At 34.1% G+C, this 19,195-nt stretch overlaps 1 protein-coding gene across 3 annotated transcripts; it reads right to left on the bottom strand.

Annotated features, from left to right (window-relative positions):
* Positions 1-1,383: 1,383 nt before the first annotated feature.
* Positions 1,384-18,637, bottom strand: LOC132635647 (peroxisomal fatty acid beta-oxidation multifunctional protein-like). Of its 3 annotated transcripts, XM_060352122.1 has the most exons (17): positions 18,471-18,637; positions 16,532-16,603; positions 7,180-7,239; positions 7,009-7,065; positions 6,845-6,912; positions 6,669-6,750; positions 6,533-6,588; positions 5,659-5,961; positions 4,908-4,994; positions 4,595-4,769; positions 4,291-4,412; positions 3,914-4,077; positions 3,541-3,795; positions 3,070-3,191; positions 2,747-2,868; positions 2,501-2,649; positions 1,384-1,768 (listed from the first exon to the last, which is right to left on the bottom strand). In XM_060352122.1, exons 1-17 carry the CDS (start codon positions 18,568-18,570, stop codon positions 1,618-1,620), a joined length of 2,145 nt encoding a protein of 714 aa, XP_060208105.1. In that variant the 5' UTR covers positions 18,571-18,637; the 3' UTR covers positions 1,384-1,617. The 3 variants fall into 3 exon arrangements, with proteins under 3 accessions (XP_060208105.1, XP_060208106.1, XP_060208107.1); XM_060352123.1 differs by lacking the exons at positions 16,532-16,603; positions 18,471-18,637 and adding an exon at positions 7,459-7,533 and having other exon boundaries at positions 6,533-6,580; XM_060352124.1 differs by lacking the exons at positions 16,532-16,603; positions 18,471-18,637 and having other exon boundaries at positions 6,533-6,580; positions 7,180-7,262.
* Positions 18,638-19,195: the final 558 nt, after the last annotated feature.

Raw genomic sequence — 19,195 nt, forward strand, 5'->3', positions numbered from 1 at the left:
AGACGTGATGCCGGTAGTAGTGGTATTGTTAGGGGTGGGTTTAATGAGGAAACATTTGTGAAAGAAACACCTAATTTAGATATTGATGTTGGTGGAAATAATTCACTTTTAGGTCATGAGGCAATGCAACAACATTATACCGACACTTTTAATGAAATTGATGATGAAACACAAGCCTCCGAAAATCCCATAGGAGATACATGTCCTGCACAATCACATACACAAGACAAACCACCTAGAACTCGTAAGCCAACCGCTAAAATTTGGAAATTTATGACTAAGGATAAGGAAAGCCAAACAGTTAAATGTACCATATGTGGACAAGTATTTGCTTTTAGGCAAGGAACTAGTAAGGATGGTAGAACGGATACACTAAATGGTCATATAAGAAAGAAACATATGGATGTTTGGGGAGAGCAAACGGGTTCAAATGTGGGGGTATTCAAATGACGATAGACCCACGAACCGATAAAATTTTTAAGTATGACAAGAAAAAGAGCGTATAGAAATAGCTAAAATGATAGTTTATGATTGTTTACCATTTTCCTTTCCTTCGGGTTTGGGATTTGTTACTTACATTCAACGTTGTTATAATCCATTATTTGAAGGTATTCCTAGAAGTACTTGTAGAGCGGATGTTATAGATTTGTATAAAAAATATAGATTTTATTTGCGCCATATATTTAATTCTTTAAATTGTAATGTTTCTCTTACCGCTGATTTGGATCTTAATCTTAACAAATTAAATTTTTTTGCTATTACATGTCATTGAGTTGATGATAATTGGGTTATGCAAAAAAGAATTATAGCTTTTTTATATGATGAAGGGAAAGGTCGTCACGATGGAAATTTTTTAGCGGATTCAATATCGACTATTATGAGATTTTTTAACATTTATAGAAAAACAAATATTATCCAAGAATGAATAAAATATATGGCTCATTGAGCTTTCTTCTATTTACTTGTGTTCATATTTTTACTTATATTAAGTTAGGAATATACCTAAAATATACTTATAATATACATCTACTTAAATTAAAAACTAGAAAGTTATATACTTGAAAAATAACTAAAATATACTTAATTTATAAAATACGAATCTATAAACTTAGAAAAAAATTAAGCTATAAATAACTTGAGTTATAATATATAAGTATATATAGTATACATATAACTTAAACACACACATATATATATATAAGTTATATAACCTAAGTATATTGATATATATAAGTATATTCTTAGTATATTTTAGGTATATGTAGTATAACTTAAGCATATAACTTAATATATATATATATACGTATATGTTGTATTACTGTTAGTCAGTAAATATATAAACTTTACTTATAAACTTATATAACATATGTAAATATACCTACAATATACTAATAAATACTATAATATATATATACTATACAAAAAAAAAAAGAGGTTTTGGACACTTTTGAACCGGACCGTCCGGTTTCGGTTATTTAACCGGTAAACCGGAAAAATCGGAAACCGGCCGATTTGTTAACCGGTTATCAGTTCGGTCCGGTTCAAACCGGTTAACAAGTTTAGGTCGGATTGTCTGAATGTAACTATTCCAACAATATTAATTCATCACCCCTAAAGCTATGGGTCAGCCAATGGTATGCCTTTGGTGGCCCTTTCTTCCAAGAATTGTGATGGCTTGAAAAAGTTACCATATGCTTCTGACCAACTTTTCAGCCTTGCATATATGTACTCTGCTCCAATTGAATCTGCCCAATACATAATACCTCCCCTGCAAACACAAAGTAGATGCTAATTAGTTAACTAACATTCATACTGGTCAAATAAGCAGGAAGTAAGAAGTTTGTGATTTAGTTACAAGATATAGGAGTATGTTGCAGGTCCTTGCTGCTACATCAGTGTTAAATCGCGCTCAAAACTCTACTAACATGATCCCTATTTTGGTTCTCCTTTCTAACCTATATTACGTGTCACATCGATCTATCCATAGAGGGAGAAGTGAAATTTTCGTCAGTAGTTAAATGACCATCTTTTTATTTATGCGACTTATGGACCTTTTAGATCACACCTAAAGATCCCTTTTGAGCAAACTGAAACTGTTATGAGAAAACGTTAGACCATTGTTTAAATTTTTGTACGTTATTGCAAAAATTAGACGAGTAAACTAAAAATCATATGAAAAAACGTTAAACCATTGTCTAAAAGTATGTAAGTTGCTACAAATATTAGACAATAGTCTAATGTTTTGTCTATAAGGTTGAACAATATATGAGCGAAGATCTATACTCATACAACTTTTAAAAACAAGGACAAAATCTAAATGTTGACGTAAAAAGGGACATTTGTGTCCCAAGGAAGAAGGCATATACTCAAGTCTTAAATATTTCCTACGATCTTGTCACTTCTCTTAAACTATAGCTTCAAGCTACTATTGATACATTCGTGCCCAAGAATAAAGAAGCACTTGAGGACAAGAATTGATGAAGAGCTCCTATAGTCATACCTCTCCGAAGGGAATTTCATCCCATGGACAGAAGCAATATCAAGATCTGATGCTCTCACAACAACTCCTTCCTCAATAACTCGGCATGCCTCATTAACCACAGGAAAAAACATCATTTCCACGATTTCTTGGTCCGTCACAGATGTTGGCTGCCAAATCACAATAGACCAAACATGTCAGGGTGCACAATGAAATAAGGCAAGAAAAAAGGATCACAAGAAGAAAATAGATAAAGCCGCATTTTACCTCTCCCCCTGGCATAATGCTCGCAAGTCTCCTAGACTCTTTAACGATTTGCAGCACAGAGGGATCGGGTTCAGGGCTCTTTCCCTTCTTATATAAGTAGTAGCCTCTTCCGTCCTTCTTCCCTGCATTTCTAAAATTGGTTTCCTAAAGCCAAGATCTTGCTAAGAAGTTTTTCCCCTCACAAAATGACGAAGATTTCTTATCATGATCAGTAAAACTATAGCAATTTTGATTCTTGTTCATCTAAAATTGATTAATTCCTTGTTATCATTATTATGAAATAAGTAGTAATTTAAATGCGAGAAATAATATATCTTTCATGCCTGTACGGCCATTTTCGACCATAAGGAGAACTAACGGACACTGGAACGTGCGATCTGGAAATGCTGCAGCAAACCCCTTGACTACTGCCAGAAATACACTATATCCAGACAAGTCAAAAAGCCTGCAAAATTACAACGAGCATGTTATCGTGAAGTTACCTTAGTGTATGCCTTGGGTGAAAAATAGCATGTTGTTTCAAGCATATCATTGGAGACGTAAACCAAAATTACAGCTATTCCAAAGGGCGTTGAATCCTCCACGGTGTAAAACTATTGGAGGTGTCATTTTACTATCCATATCTAATGTAGCTGCTTGATGCAGCCTTTAAGAACAAACTCATTTCACATAATACCTAGATTAATGTTAACAAATCTAAAAATTTAAGCCAGTGGTAGAAGTTTGTTAGAGAGCACATGTTTATAATTTTCAAGCCAACACATAATAAATTGAATAAGGAGAGGAGATTTTACTGGAAAGGTCCAATTCGCATGCCAAAATCAGTGATGACTCGGTCGACTCTGAAAATATCAACTCCCAGATTTGCCAATATCTCAGCTCCTTGCATGTATGGAAAAAATGTCCGGTTGACAGCAAAACCGGTGCAGTTTTGCACCACTATAGGGACTTTTTGGATGATCTTAGCAAATTTAAGGACATCTAGTATTACTTGTTTAGAGGTGTTTTCCATTTGTATGATTTCCAGTAGTGGCATCACATGAGCAGGGCTGCACAAGTAGACATCTTTGTGAACATCCATTTGTTCTCTTATACTCCCTTCAGAATTTGTTACCTATAAGTAACCTTTTCCTGGTATTCAAAAATTCAACGAAGTAACTTAAATACCTGAACAAATGAGTGCCCACAATGCGATCCTGTGATTTTGTCCTTTCTCCAATCACATTAAGATCAATGGTAGATGTATTTGATGCCAAGATGCAATGAGAGGGACAGATCTTCTCAATTTCTTCAAAAATTGATTGCTTCAACAAGACGTCTTCATTTACCGCCTGAGAGAGAATAGAAGGAGATGAAAGTTTCCCACAATTATAAAACTTACTATTGATTTTACACCAGTATGTGCCTTCCAGATATTTTAAATTGAGTTAAGAGAAAATTATAGATGCAGAATAAATACAGAATGGTAAGTAGTCAGGGACATTTAAGACAAAAATGTATTTATGTGAAGTTAAATGTAGAGAAGCATGGATCCGATGATTAACCTCGATGACCATGTCTACATTTCTGAATTCTTCATAGTCTACAACACCTTTGAGGAGGGAAAAAACTTTCTTCATCTTTTCCTCTAACAATTCTCCTCTTTGTACCACGCTGTGGAGATTCACTGGGGCACAAAGTATATGCATCAGGAATAGCCTAATGCGCTACAATGGAAAATATGTAATATTTGATATTTGTTTGTTCTTCCTTCTTAGGGCATGCTGTTACATTATGTCTTAGGACTATGCAAAGAACATTCACTTTGCCTATAATTTGAAGAAGACATTCAGAAAGAGGGAAACATACCCTCTATTGATTTGAGTGACTTTTGCAGATGGTCATAGTTGATTTCTTTGAGAATGACTTGTATAGAATTGAGTATAAGAGTTGTGGCAATACCAGAGCCCATTAAACCACCACCGATAACAGCAACCTTCTCTATCTTCCGTTGCTTAAGGTTACAGTCAGTAATGCCTGGTACCTGTAACATAGTAGAAGTTCCAATTGATTCAAAGGATGATCAGGTAACACAACACTCGAGAGTAGTTCTTATATGGACATGGCTTACAAAAACTAATAATATTGAGATTCAAATGGCATTTGTGCTGATAAATTGTACCTTTGACGTTGCACGTTCAGCAAAATACACATGAAGCAAAGCTCTAGCAGATTTTGAGAGTATTAGTTCTCTGAAAACTTTGTCCTCCTACAAATATCAGCAATTCATTAACCTGTTAGCTGACAAAACAAACCAGATATGAAAATACCAAAATAAGTATTTGAAAGACAATGAAATAACTACAAAGATAATAGTAGAGATAGAAAATACAAGGACCCTCATGTACCAGACCTAACTGAAATTATTAAGCTATCCTGTAAAAGACAGCTGGGAAACAAATTTATAACAAGAAGCCAATAACACACCCCGTCTCTCCCATATCTACTTCCCTTGCTCGACTAATAACGAGTTTGCACTTATCAGTTGAAACTTCCACTCAAAAGTTGTAAAAGATAGTAACATGTCATATGTAATGGTGTAATTACTGCCCTCTGGACTTCAGATAGCAGATAAATTATTTTTGGGTGCGCTACTAAGTTAGCCCAAGACATGGACTTTACCCTCTAATTTTTATGTGACAAAAACTAAAAAATGACTTTTGTGTGATAAACTTTGAAGTTGGATAACTTTTATGTGATAAAAATAGAAAAGTGATTTTTGTTGATAAACTTTTTATGTAACAAAAAATAGAAAAATCATTTCTGCGCGATAAACTCTAAGCTGGATAACCATAGATGAAACTCACTCATATTTTTTGTAGCTTTATGCATGCTAAGACAGAACTTTATAGTCTACTTTATATTAAGTTCACCTTTAATACTCCAGCATATCCTCCTGAAATAATACCCTCTTCAATCACATCGAGGCAAGCTTTAAAATGGGGCATACTTGGAGAAGTCCTCAAAACCTTTTGTCTTGCAACTTCCAAGATAGCAGATGACTCGTGTATAGGTTCAATTTTATCTGTCCTTTGAAGTATATTGGTACGAGCTTTCTGTCCTTCTGCAATATCTAATGCCCAGAGACGAGAAACTGTTAAGAGGTCTTCAGAAGATACCACATCATCCATAATACCCAACTCCTTCCCTTCTTCACAAGTAATGATCTTGGATGACTGTCACGTGATAATAACTAATGTTCAATACAAAGATAGGTGGAATGGAAAAAGGACAAACACCCAACATTATTAACTCAGCCAAACAAGTTAATCAGTTCAAACATTAACTAATATTAAAGCAAAAAGCCCTATGAGAATGGAGTACATCTTTTGCCAATTACAACAGAACTAATTCAGCTTTGATTCATTAATGTTGCATTTGTTGTACGGTCATTTAACACACACTGATACTTAAACTGAAGAAATGATCATTTTCTTGTGTAGAGATGTCCATGCAATTCACTTGTATTCAAAGAAAGTAGGTTTAAGGAACCCCACTGCATTGCACTAATCAATTAATCAACAGAAACCATCTCTTAGTCAACCAATTCAGTGGACAGGTAGATACTCTCTTCTTCTTTTTAATCTTTTTTTATGCCTTTTTAGTAACGGGATAAGTGGAAGGGAAATGTATTCGGTATGAGGAGGTGCCATTAAGCAGAGTGAAAATGTAAACAATATTCTGACAGCAGAGGGAAACACCAATTAATAGGACCCAAAAAAAAAATCACTTGAGAATCTGTCTTACCATCAACATCTCAATAGCCTTTGACGTCCCAACAAGCCGTGGAAGACGCTGAGTGCCTACGAGCACGTGTGACTTTATCAACAACAACAATATATCGACAAGCTACAACAATTTAAAGGAACAAGACATTCTTTACCTCCACAACCAGGAATAAGTCCAAGCTTAAGTTCAGGTAGACCAATTTCAGCTCTCGACGTTGCAATTCTAGCACAACATCCCTAGACAAGAACAGTAATAAACATGTCAGGTTAAATATTGAAAGCTACAAGAGTGTAAAACCATGAAGTTGGATTTGAGGCAAGAATAACAAACCAGAGCCAATTCCAAGCCCCCACCAAGGGCAAATCCTTGAATAGCAGCAACAGAAGGCTTCTTCCCATCTACAGTAGATTATGTTAATGACAATATATCTATGTATATGGACAAATTGGGCAGATATGTAGCAGGAAACAAGTGATTTATGATAAGTTGAATACTTTCAATTGTGTCAATCACAAGTTGAACTGATGCATCTGGTAGAAGTGAGGTGTCCCCTGTGACAGATCAAGAAAAGAATTTGGTCATTTTACAATTATAAGTCTTATAAATTACTACTAAAAGAAAGTCTTTGAGTTATGATGATACAAGTCTTTGAGTTATGATGATACCTTTCTTTTGAACTTTCTCAACGATGTTGATGTCAAGACCACCACAAAATTTCCCATCCCCTAAATTGTTGGAAGACAAATTAATGTCCAAGAAGTTATAAAGTACTATAAAGTCCAGTAAAATATTAAATACTGCTGAAACAGCAAATGTCATCCAAACTGTGTACTTTTCAGAATGTACATAATATTACATGGTACTACCACTATCAATTGGGTTCAATGCATTAAAAAAATAGCAAGAGAAGATGTTAAAATTTGCTTTTCGAAGAAATTCTTTACCTTCAAGCTTAAGAAATTAACTCCTTTTGACAAGTTACCTATGCTAAGTTAATAGAACCCTAATTATTTTTAACAAACCCGTACAAAAAAAAAAAAAAAAAAAAACGTTTTGTTTCTTGATCTGAGCAAATATTTCTTTGCCACTAGTATCTTGATATATTGTAAATGCTAATATTTGTCGAAAAATTGGCAGTGTTCCCTATTATTCATTTTTATCCCTGGTTTTTTAAAATTGTGTAAAAGTTGACTTCTTTTAGGCAGAGGTCGGATAACCGTTTTGCCCTTGCGTTCTTCCTTTGCTTTTTATCTCTTCTTTTTCATCAAAAATGCCATAGTTCTTTAATCTTGGAAGCATGGAAATCTTGCTTAGATGTGGAAATTCGAAGTTGATGGGTGATTATTGTTAAAATCATCGGAGTATCGATTATTTATGCTTTAAATTTTAGATCACTATTAAAATAGTGACTTGTTTTAAAAATCTCAAAACTCTATTGTTGATCTTTAGAAAGTATTGAATGACAATGTCGATCTTCTTGTTTGATATTTTTTTAAAAACTAAATTCGTCTTCTTGTTTGGTCCTTTTTTGGCTAAATGGGTGATTGAAGATTGTTTGTGTTGGTAGGGTGTTGATGGTTCGGGTAAAAACCGATTTAAATTGAAATTCGAATTAAATCGATTGAATAAAAGGTAAAATACATATATATTACATATTAAGGAGAAATATTTACGAAACGTAACGATAGTTTGTTATTTATAAAACATAATATTACAAATCCTATACAAAACATATTTTTAAAAAAATATTTTTTTAAAAAATACTTTTTTATTTTTTTAAAAAAATATTTTTTTATAAAAAAAATTCGCTAAAAAATTTATGTATGAAAGTTGTATGAAATGTGTACATCTCGCTCAAAATTTAGTGTATGACATGTGTATATCTCGTTCAAGCTTAACAAATCCGCTCGAAATTGTGTGTATGAAAAAGGTATGAAATTTGTGTCTTGCTCAAGGCTTAAAATTTCCCTCACATTTTCGTGTATAAAGTTCATGTTAGATTTCTATAAAATTAATACAACTACCACAACATCGTATACAACTTTAATACAACATTCAAGATTTAAAATAATCGCTCAAATTTTTGTGTATCACTGGGCTGTTGTTGTTGTTGTTGCTCAAATTTTTGTGTATGAAATATGTATATCTTGCTTAAAGCTTAAAAAGTTCGCTCAACTTTTGTGTATGAAAGACGTATGAAATGTGTATATCTCGATCAAGGCTTAAACATTACGCTCAAAATTTTATGTATGAGAATGGTATGAACTTAGAACTTCATTAACATTTTTCGTATATAAAGTCCATATTAAGGTTTCTGAAAAATTAATACAACTACAACAACATTTTAACAACTTTTATACAATATTCAAGGCTTAAAGTTTTCGCTCATAATTTTGTGTATGAAAAATATATTAAAAATTTCGCTCACACATACACATTTCATATACAAAATTTTGAGGTAATTTTTTAAACAAAAAAAAAAAAAGAAATTACAAAAATAATTTTAATTTTTTATTTTTTTTTAAAAATAAATTATTTTCTGAAAAAAATAAATGAAAATCCGTCATGTTTCATAAATATCGTTATGTTTTGAAAATAAGGAAAACTATCTATATATTTTGTAATAAAGAGTCTTAAGTAGGTACCCTATGTCATTTTCCCACGACATTTTTTTGGGTTTGGTTTGGTTTGGTTTTAAATTTTTAAAAACCGATAATATTCGGGTTGGTTTTGATTTTATTAAAATAAAACCAAAGAAAAAACCGAACCGAATCGATAAATTATATACATATTTTTTATAATTATATATATAAGTGATATTAAATTAGATCGAAATTACCATGAAATTCACGAAGTTTGATCACATCTTTTTCTTCCGTAAGGATTAGCCAATCTTTCTTGTGTCGTAGGAAGATAAAGTTTCAAGAATTTTTAATTTTTGAGTATTCTAACTTACATAGAAGATGTCCTAAGACATTGTATAGTTAAATATATTTGACTTGTTCTGAGTATATTTTAACATAACGATGTTACCTTTACCTAATAAAAAATTTGTCACTTTATTTGTTTGTTTAAATTGAAGAAATAATATTAGAAAAAAGAAAGAAAGAAAGAGTATATATTTATGTATTGTAAATATTCGAATAACTGAACCAAAACCGACAACAATCAAACCGATAAATGTATATTATATTTGGTTTGATTTGGTTTGGTTTTAGTATTTAGAAAACCAAGTAAGTTGGTTTGGTTTTGGTTTTGACCAAAAACCGATCCAAACCGTACCGTGAAAACCCTATGTGTTGGTATGGAGGTGTCATTTTAAATTTGAAATTATTTGAAGTAGATTTGGGATGGTTTTGACCAAATTTGGAATTGAAAGTTCAAAAAATAACAGTCAAACCGTGTCAATTCGAAGTATGCGGATAATACAAAGTCATGTTAATCCGACAAAATTTTGTGAATAATTGAACAAGCATCACTTTTTACTAGGGGTGGCAAAACTTGCCCAAACCCATTTGACCCGCCCAACCCGCCCAAGCTTTAATGGGTTTGGGCTAGAGTGATTTTGAAGATGGGTTGATTTGGGCTAGCCCAAGTTGACCCATCACAAATCATCAACCCAAATTAGCCCATTAAATGAGCCCAAACTGACCCATCAATTGTCATCCGTTCATAAGTATAAAAGCTACAAAATATGATTAACTTCTTTTTTAATTATTATTTAATTTTATTTTTAATTTTTCTAGAAAAAATATTTTTATTCTATTTTTTAAATTTTTTATTTTCTTATTTTGAGTTTTTTACTAGTAATTTTTTATTTTTAAGTTTTTTTTTTCTTTTCTGAGGGTCTATGCTTTCCATTTTTGTTTAACCTATTTTCAACCCATCTATATCTCACACATATTTTCCACTCCTAGCTATGTACAAGACAATCATAAAAATATATAAATAAGGCAAAGGGGTAAAAGAGAGGAATCTGACAAAATCACTATTCATTACGTTAATTAACATTTAATTTTCTTTTGATTTACTTTTTGGAATAATTTCGAATATAATTTATGTACTGGAATAACTTATGAGGAAAAATTTACAATGAATATCTTTATTATTCTGAGCAAAAGCATACGTCTGGGTTTTTTATATCCAAAAAGTATTTAAAATTCATTTTCAAAACACCGTTTATTTAGAAAAGCATAAGCGAGAGAATATTTGTAATAAAAGAATATCGATATTTTTAGTTTCTCAAAATATTGAAAAGGTGGGTTAAGTTAGGCAGGTTGGGTTATGACCCTTCATTTAACCCATCTTAGCCCAAACAAGCTTTGGGCAGGGTTGGGTTTTGGCCCATCTTGACCTGCCCAACTTTAGCCCAAATATCCCATTTGCCACCCCTACTTCTTACTAATCTTGTAGCTCTTCAAGGTAATTTACTAAATACATGGTGTAAAGCAACTATAAGTAAGTCTGGAACAATATAAAATTTCAAGGCATGTTCATTTGTCTGAGTTACAACGCGAAAATGCAAGAAGAGGTTGAAGGATATTTTAGTCTACATTTACTCTATTAAACGAAAACGGTCACTTCTGCAAAGTCATTAAACTGGGGATAAAATGCGAATAGCAGCGCGAAACTATCCTATTTGTACAAATCACCAAATATTTGTGGTTAATAATGTTAGCGGAAACGTAAAAGAAAGAACACAAGATTTAACGTGGTTCGGATTAAAATGATCCTACGTCCACCAGAGAACAGTTGCCTTTTATTATTAACAAAGGAAGGGGAGATTTCCTAATTACACTTAAGAGAATTGCTCTCTCAACTCTCTACTCACTACAAAGAATTGTATGAATTTTGGGATGATGAACAAAGAAGAATTGCCTCTCATTTTATAGGCATAAAGTGACTTGGGCTCCAAGTGCGCTACATGAGCTCTTCAATTCTCCTCCACATCTTAACATTCTTTGGCTCCAAGTATCCTTTGGCTCTAAGTAATTGAGTATCCTTGGGCTCCAAGTAATAGAAAATCATCCAACACATGAGTTTTTTCTATCACATAACCAAAACCAACTCTTTTAATCTCCACCTTGGTTTGCATCACGAGCATGCGTATGAACAACTCCGGCCAAAACTTCTAAGCTTACTGGGCAACCCCGTTGTAAGAAACAAGAAGAATCAAATCATTGTTGAACATATCACCTCCACCTAACAACTGTTCTCTCGGAGTTGCATCAGTTGATGCATACTCCCTCTAAGTCCTTGCAGTGTGCAAACTTAGCGAGAGGGACTATCTTGGTCAACATATCTGCAGCGTTATCGTCTGTGATAACCTTCACGACCTTGATAGTTCCCTCTTCAACAACATCTCGAATAAAATGAAATCTGACATCAATGTGTTTAGTGCGCTCATGAAAGCTCTGATTTTTTATCAGATGAATAGCACTCTGACTATCACATCTAAGGGTTGATTCTTGCTGAACCAAACTCAATTCTGCCACCAAACCTTTCAACCAGATAGCTTCTTTCACCGCCTTCGTTGCTGCCATGTATTCTGCTTTTGTCGTAGACAAAGCGACAATCGACTGCAGAGTCGATTTCTAACTAACGACACTGCCAACAAGAGTAAAGATGTATCCAGTTGTGGACCTTCTTCTGTCAAGACCCCCTGCATAGTCAGAATCCATATAACTGAGAATTGAAATACCTCCACCACTTTTTTGAAAGGTCAGACCAACATCAGAAGCTCCCATAAGATATCTCAATATCCACTTGACAACTTCCTAATGCCACTTTCCTGGGTTGGACATGTATCTGCTTACCACACTTACAGATTGAGCAATATCTGGACGTGTGCATACCATAACATACATAATGCTACCAACTGCGTTGGCATAAGGAACCTTTGACATCTGCTCCACTCATCTTCCGACTAAGGCATTTGTAACTCTGAAAGTTTAAAATGAGGAGCTAACGGTGTACTTACAGGCTTACACGTATGCATATTGAATCTCCCGATAACTCTTTCAATGTACCTCTTCTGAGAAAGATGTACAACACTGTCTTCTCTTGAAATCTCCATACCAAGAATTTTCTTTGCAGCTCCCAAATCCTTCATGCCAAATTCCTTACTTAACAGTTTCTTTAAAGCATTTATCTCTGTAATGTTGTTAGCAGCAATAAGCATATCATCAACATACAACAATAAATAAATCATTGAGTTACCAGACATCTTCTTGTGATACACACAACTATCAAATGCACTCCTTGAGAATTCATGTGTAGTCATGAATGCATCTAACCTTTTGTACCACTGTCTAGGGGAATGCTTCAAACCATGCAAAGACTTCTTTAGTTGGCACACATGATCTTCTTTTCCCTCAGCTAGGAAACCTCCAGGCTGATCCATACAGATTGTCTCTTCTAGATCACCATGTAAGAAAGTAGTTTTGACATCAAGCTGTTAAAGCTCCAAGTCAAATTGTGCAACCAATGCTAGTAGCACGCAAATTGAGCTATGTTTCACGACCGGAGAGAAAATCTCATTGTAGTCAATTCCCTCCTTTTGACTGAAACCCTTTGTAACCAATCTCGCCTTGAACCTAGCATCTTCCACTTCTGGAATTCCCTCTTGCTTTCTGTAGACCCATTTGCATCCAACTGTCCTCTTACCCTTTTGCCTTTTCACTAAGACCCATGTCTGATTCTTGTGAAGAGACTCTATCTCTTCAGTCATGGTTAACCGCCATTGTGCAGCATCCTTGCAAGAAGTTGCTTCAACATACGAGGAGGGCTCAAGATCTTTAATCTCTTCTTCTGCAGTTACGAACGCATATGCAATCAGATTTGCTTGATCTATAACGCGTTCCGGTCTTCGTGTCAGCCTCTTCTCCCTTCCGTTCGCAATTGTGTATGGTTCATTGACTACAAGTTCTTCAAGATCTACATCTTTTGACTCATCTTTAACGTGAGTCTCTTGATCTTTTTCCTTGCTAAGCTCCACCTGCTCGTTGTTCTCGTTTCGTGAAAACTCCACGGAAACTTTACGAGGATCAAGTATAGAGGATTCATCAAAGGTGACATCTCTACTAATTATAAATTTGAGTAAAGACAAACACCAAAGTTTGTACCCTTTTACTCCATCCACATACCCTACGAATATGGCCTTCTTAGCCCTTGGTTCAAGCTTTCTTTTATTAACATGATAATAAGCTGGACACCCAAATACTCGTAAATATGAATAGTTAGAGGGTTCACCTGACCATAACTCATTCGGAGTCTTAGAGTCAATCGCCGATGCTAGAGATCGATTGACAATATGAGCAGCAGTGTGAACTGCTTCAGCCCAAAATACTTTGGACATTTTGGCTTGTAGGAGCATACAACTAACCTTTTCAAGAAGAGTTCTGTTTATCCTCTCGGCAACTCCATTCTGCTGTAGGGTGTGCCTGACAGTCCTATGTCTTGAGATGCCATGAACCTTGCAGAAATCATTACACTCTTCACTGCAAAACTCCAAGCCATTGTCTGTGCGAAGATATTTGATTTTTCGCTCCATTTGATTGTCAACCAAAATCTTCCACTCTTTAAATGCTTCAAAAGCATCACTTTTCGCCTTAAAAAACGCACCCAAACCTTTCGTGAGAAATCATCAATAAAAGTGAGAAGATACCTCTTTCCGCCCTTCGATGGAAGTTTAGAGGGACCCCATAAATCTAAAAGGATGTAGTCTAGCACCCCTCCTGTCTTGTGCTTGCCAGTGCTGAAGCTGACCACCTTCTTCTGCTTCCCTAGAATGCAGTGCTCACAAAATTCAAGTGTGCTGATCTTCTCACCCTTCAAAAGGTTACGGTTGCTCAACATTTCCAGTCCACGTGCGCTCATATGACCCAATCTCATGTTCCATAATCTTGCATTGTCATCATTAGATAACTACACTGTAGACGTATTTGCAGAGCCAACAATGGTGCTTCCTGCCAATGTGTAGAGGCCATCTTCCAGCTTGCCTTTCAGCCTTTAGTCACCTTTATAGTTCCTCCTTCGCTCATGTACTTGTAGCCTTGTTCATCCAGAGTACCCAGGGAGATCAAATTCTTCTTCAGATCAGGAACATGACGAACTTATGTAATAGTCCTCACGGCTCCATCATGGCAGTGAACCCGAACTGAGCCAATGCCAACTATTGCACAAGTTGCATTATTGCCTATTACTACGGTTCCTCCACTTTTCTCATAGATGCTAAACCAGTCTCTTCGGAATGTGATATGCAGAGTACAAGCAGAGTCTAACACCCTTTTGTTTCCATAACTTTCATTATTTCTTGATGTTGTAAGTACATAATTATTATCAGAATCATGTACCTGTTCAACTGTGGATGCACTCGCCTTTTCCTTGGACTTTGACATTGGGCAATCTCGTTCAAAGTGCCCCTTCTTGCCGCAGCCCCAACAATCTGCGTTCTTCTTGTTCACACGAGACTTTGATCTGTGCTTTGCTTTGCTTCTTCCCTGTTGGCTAGTCCGACCTCTCACAAAGAGCCCACTTTCCTGATCATCTCTGTCTCCTTCAAAATGCCTCCTCACGTCACTAGAGTTAAGTGCTTGCCGCACTTGCTCAAGGTTGATAGGCTCCTTGCTATACATCATTGAATTCTCGATATCACGATATCCTGAAGTCAATGAAAATAGCAAAGCACATGCAAGCGTCTCCTCGTCCTTTTTAAATCCGGCAATCTGTAAGTCCATGACAAGTTTTTTTAACGCGTCTAAATGATCTTGTAACGAAGTACCTGACCCCATCTTAAACGTGTGAAGACGCTGTTGTAACAACATCCTTGTTGTCACCGATCGGTCCTGGTAAAGCCCTTGTAGCTTGTCCCAAAACTGCTTGGCCGTCTCTTCGGTACTTGTACTCACTTCACAAAGCACGTTAGGTGCAAGAGACCGTTGGATTACACTCAATGCATCTCCTTCGATCTTCTCCTTGTCGGAAGCCGATGTACCATCGGGATACTTTCCGTCAATAGCATGGATTGAACCTTCCCTCCGCAGTAACGCCATCATCTGGATCTTCCAGATATTGAAGTTGTTGCGTCCACTGAATCTATCGATTTCAAACTTCATGGAACTCATCTTTGCTTGTTCTTCCTCCTAGGATCTTTAAAGATTTCTAACGCTCTGATACCAATTGTTAGCGGAAACGTAAAAGAAAGAACACAAGATTTAACGTGGTTCAGATCAAAATGATCCTACATCTACCAGAAAACAGTTGCCTTTTATTATTAACAAAGGAAGGGGAGATTTCTCAATTATACTTAAGAAAATTGCTCTCTCAACTCTCTACTCACTACAAATGATTGTATGAATTTTGGGATGATGAACAAAGAAGAATTGCCTCTCATTTTATAGGCATAAAATGACTTGGGCTCCAAGTGTGCTACACGAGCTCTTCAATTCTCCTCCACATCTTAGCATTCTTTGGCTCCAAGTAATTGAGCATCCTTTGACTCCAAGTAATAGAAAATCATCCAACACATGAGTTTTTTTCTATCACATAACAAAACCCAACTCTTTCAAATAATATTTTTCATCTAGTCTTTAAAGACATTTTAAGAAAATAGAAAAGAAAGCGAAAAGCCTAAAAACACCAAAATTTGTTGGGGCATTAAGGGCAATGTCAAAATAAAGCACCGTATTTAATGAAAAAATAGACAAATAAAGATATAGCACATATTATTTTCTTATAATTCAAGAATAATTGCTATACACAGAACCAAAATTAAATGAGCAAAGCAATTGAATTTTATTCTTCTTATCAAATTACCAAAATCAAAGTTTGCAAGTGACGTTATTGGCTTCCAAGACAGCTAAATTTACTTGATTTCAGTTCCATTTTGAATACATACAGCACACAAAGGCCAAATAAGACAAATTCAATACATAAATTGCGTATAATATTCAAAACGTTATATGTGATCAATGTACAGATCTTTAAATAAGAAAAAGAGGCACTCTATTATATTACCAGTTAAAACTATAGCTTTGACATCGTTCCGTTCCACCGCCTCTTGATATTGCTCCCTCAGACCAGCTATCACTGTTGGGGAAACAGAAAGTGAAAATGAAAAATTTTGAACGATGGAGTAGAATATTAGTGACTAAATTCATATAATTCGAAAACTCATTATGAGTCCCTCCGTCACAATTTAAGTGTATTAATTTGATCAGACACAAAGTTTAACGAATAAAAAGAGATTTTTAAATCTTGTGGTCCTGAATAAAAATAGATTTTTAAATCTTGTGGTCCTAAATTAAAAGTGTGTATAATGTACTAAAATTTCATTTAAATCTTGTGGTTTTAAATTTATCATGTAAGATGTTTGAATTATCGACAAACTAAAAATAGAAAGAGACACTCTTTTTTGGAAAAAAACAAAAAGAAAAGTAAGATGGTTAAATTGGGACGGAAGGGTATATTAACAGAACTTTTAATCACACTAACATATGCAAGCATCGTTAGTTTTAGAGATAAGAGTAAAAAACACACCCTAACTATCAATTTTTTTTGAGTTTCATATCTAAACTATCATAAGGTTGAGAAAACTACTTAAACTATCACTAACTAGTTTGCAAAACACATCTGAACTAAATGTGTGAACTCACTCTCTAAAAGGCAAGTGAAGCTGAAATTTTCTCAAAAAAATTGTCAACATGGCATAAGTAATGCAATGGTGGCACCCCCACATGGAAATTAAAAAATAATATTTTTTTTTATAAAACAAATTGTATATTTTTTTTAAAAAAACTGAGTTTTTTTAAATCAGCTTTTTTAAAAAATAAATAAATCTGGATTTTAAAAAAAAATTGAAAAAAATATCAAAAAATTTGGAAAATCAGAAAAAAAAATGATTTAAAAAATGGAAAAGTTGATTTTTTTTTTTAAAAAATGTGAAAACTAAATAATCAGTTTTCTTATTTTTTTTTTAAAGAAAAATATCTTTGCCATTTTTAAAACTATTTTTTATTTTCTATAATTTTTTTATAAAAATTATTATTTTTCAGTTTATTTTTTAAAACAAATAGTTTTTTTTTTCTTAATTTCCATGTAGGTGCCATTATTTATCCACGTGGACAACACTTGACAACATTTTTTTATAAAACGGAGAGTGTAGATCATATGCCATTCAAGAATAATTTGAGGTGTGTTTTGCAAACTAGATAGTGATAATTTAGGTAGTTTTCTCAACCTTTTGATAGTTTAGGTATGAAACTCAAAAAAAGTGATAGTTGGGATGTGTTTTTGACCCTTTACGCAGGTAATCGTTAATGAAGATAATCATTAATCCTCAAACAAAATTGCTCCCTAAGCGTTAATTAATATTCCCTCGTCCCAAAATAAGTGTTGCTTTTGTGAAAAAAACTTGTCCCGAAATAATTGCCGTTTTAGGAATAAGACAAAAAGTAGTAATGTTTCCAACTATACTCTTATATTAAAGAACTACTTCTTATTAATAGTGCTCAATTCTCAAGAAACATCTAATAAATAGGATAACTTAATTAGTAAACTATACCTTCTATTTATTGTTTTTTCTTAATGGGCATGAAATGAACGCTTAAGCGACACTTATTTTTGGACGGAGGGAGTATCGGATAAAATGAAGTAGTGATTGAGAGAAATTTTTGGAGCAAATGTCTCTGATAGCCATTTACATATTTAAATAGAAGAAAATGACCTTTTTCGTATCTCTTGTGTGTTATTATTAGATCTCTTGTATGTAAAAATAAAGATTTCTTGTAAAAACATAAAACTAAAAATAAATTTGTAAAGGAATACAAAATCCAAGTTTGTGGGAGAATATAAAATCTAAGTTTGCGTAAAATAATATAACGGATACCATCGTAAAATACTAAAAACGTGCGACTCTAGAACAAAAACATGAAAACAAATAATATTACGCAATTACCTGAAAGCGTCAATGCATTAACAGGAGGATTGCAAATTCTGATAATTGCAATTCCATCATCTCCAATTTCCATGCTCACTAATTGGGAGTTTAGAGCCATTACTGCAACTTCTGAACTTTATGATATCTTACTTGTGAGCAACTTGAGAAACTTTGAACCTTTTAATAAAAAAAATTCAATCAAGTTATCTCTCAAAATGAAAGGAGTAACTAATTATCACAATTAATATATAGCTACACTGGCCTTTTTGATGTTCCTTAAATTAACCAAGTATGGAGCTAGGGATAGGCCTTCTCTATTATGTGTAATCTTATTTTTTATATTATTCTATACATAGATGGAACGATAGGCCTATCCCTAGCTCCATACTTTGATTATGAGTAATTCAAAATCTTAAGATTATTTATCCCACATAGAATGTGGGATAATGATTCCAAGATCATAATCCCTAGATATATAACAATGTTAACCAGTCGAAAAAGTACCATGCTCCGCGGAGCACTATTATATTGTAGGTAATGACTTTAGGTGAAATTTTACAAAAAGGTATAGACAAGAATGAAAGAATCATATATGTATATATATATTTCTGGTGACACAGAATAATTCTTTCAAAATATTGCCTAGCTTGAAAAATAAAGCAAAGAATTTCACTACTAAAAAAAGGCAAAAATCAACGGCCAAAACCGACGGACTGCGTCGGGTTTTCAGTGGAAACCGACGC

Source organism: Lycium barbarum, chromosome 4 (assembly GCF_019175385.1).
Source record: "Lycium barbarum isolate Lr01 chromosome 4, ASM1917538v2, whole genome shotgun sequence".
Classification (NCBI taxonomy): domain Eukaryota; kingdom Viridiplantae; phylum Streptophyta; class Magnoliopsida; order Solanales; family Solanaceae; genus Lycium; species Lycium barbarum.

Bases quoted from the DNA above. Each gene is read 5' to 3' on its own strand.
- LOC132635647 (XM_060352122.1), bottom strand. From the start codon at position 18,570: ATGGCTCTAAACTCCCAATTAGTGAGCATGGAAATTGGAGATGATGGA. The intron at 4,770-4,907 runs GTACAATTTATC...ACTATGTTACAG, and splicing joins CTGAACGTGCAACGTCAAAG to GTACCAGGCATTACTGACTG. The intron at 2,650-2,746 runs GTAAAATGCGGC...GTGATTTGGCAG, and splicing joins GCATTATGCCAGGGGGAGAG to CCAACATCTGTGACGGACCA.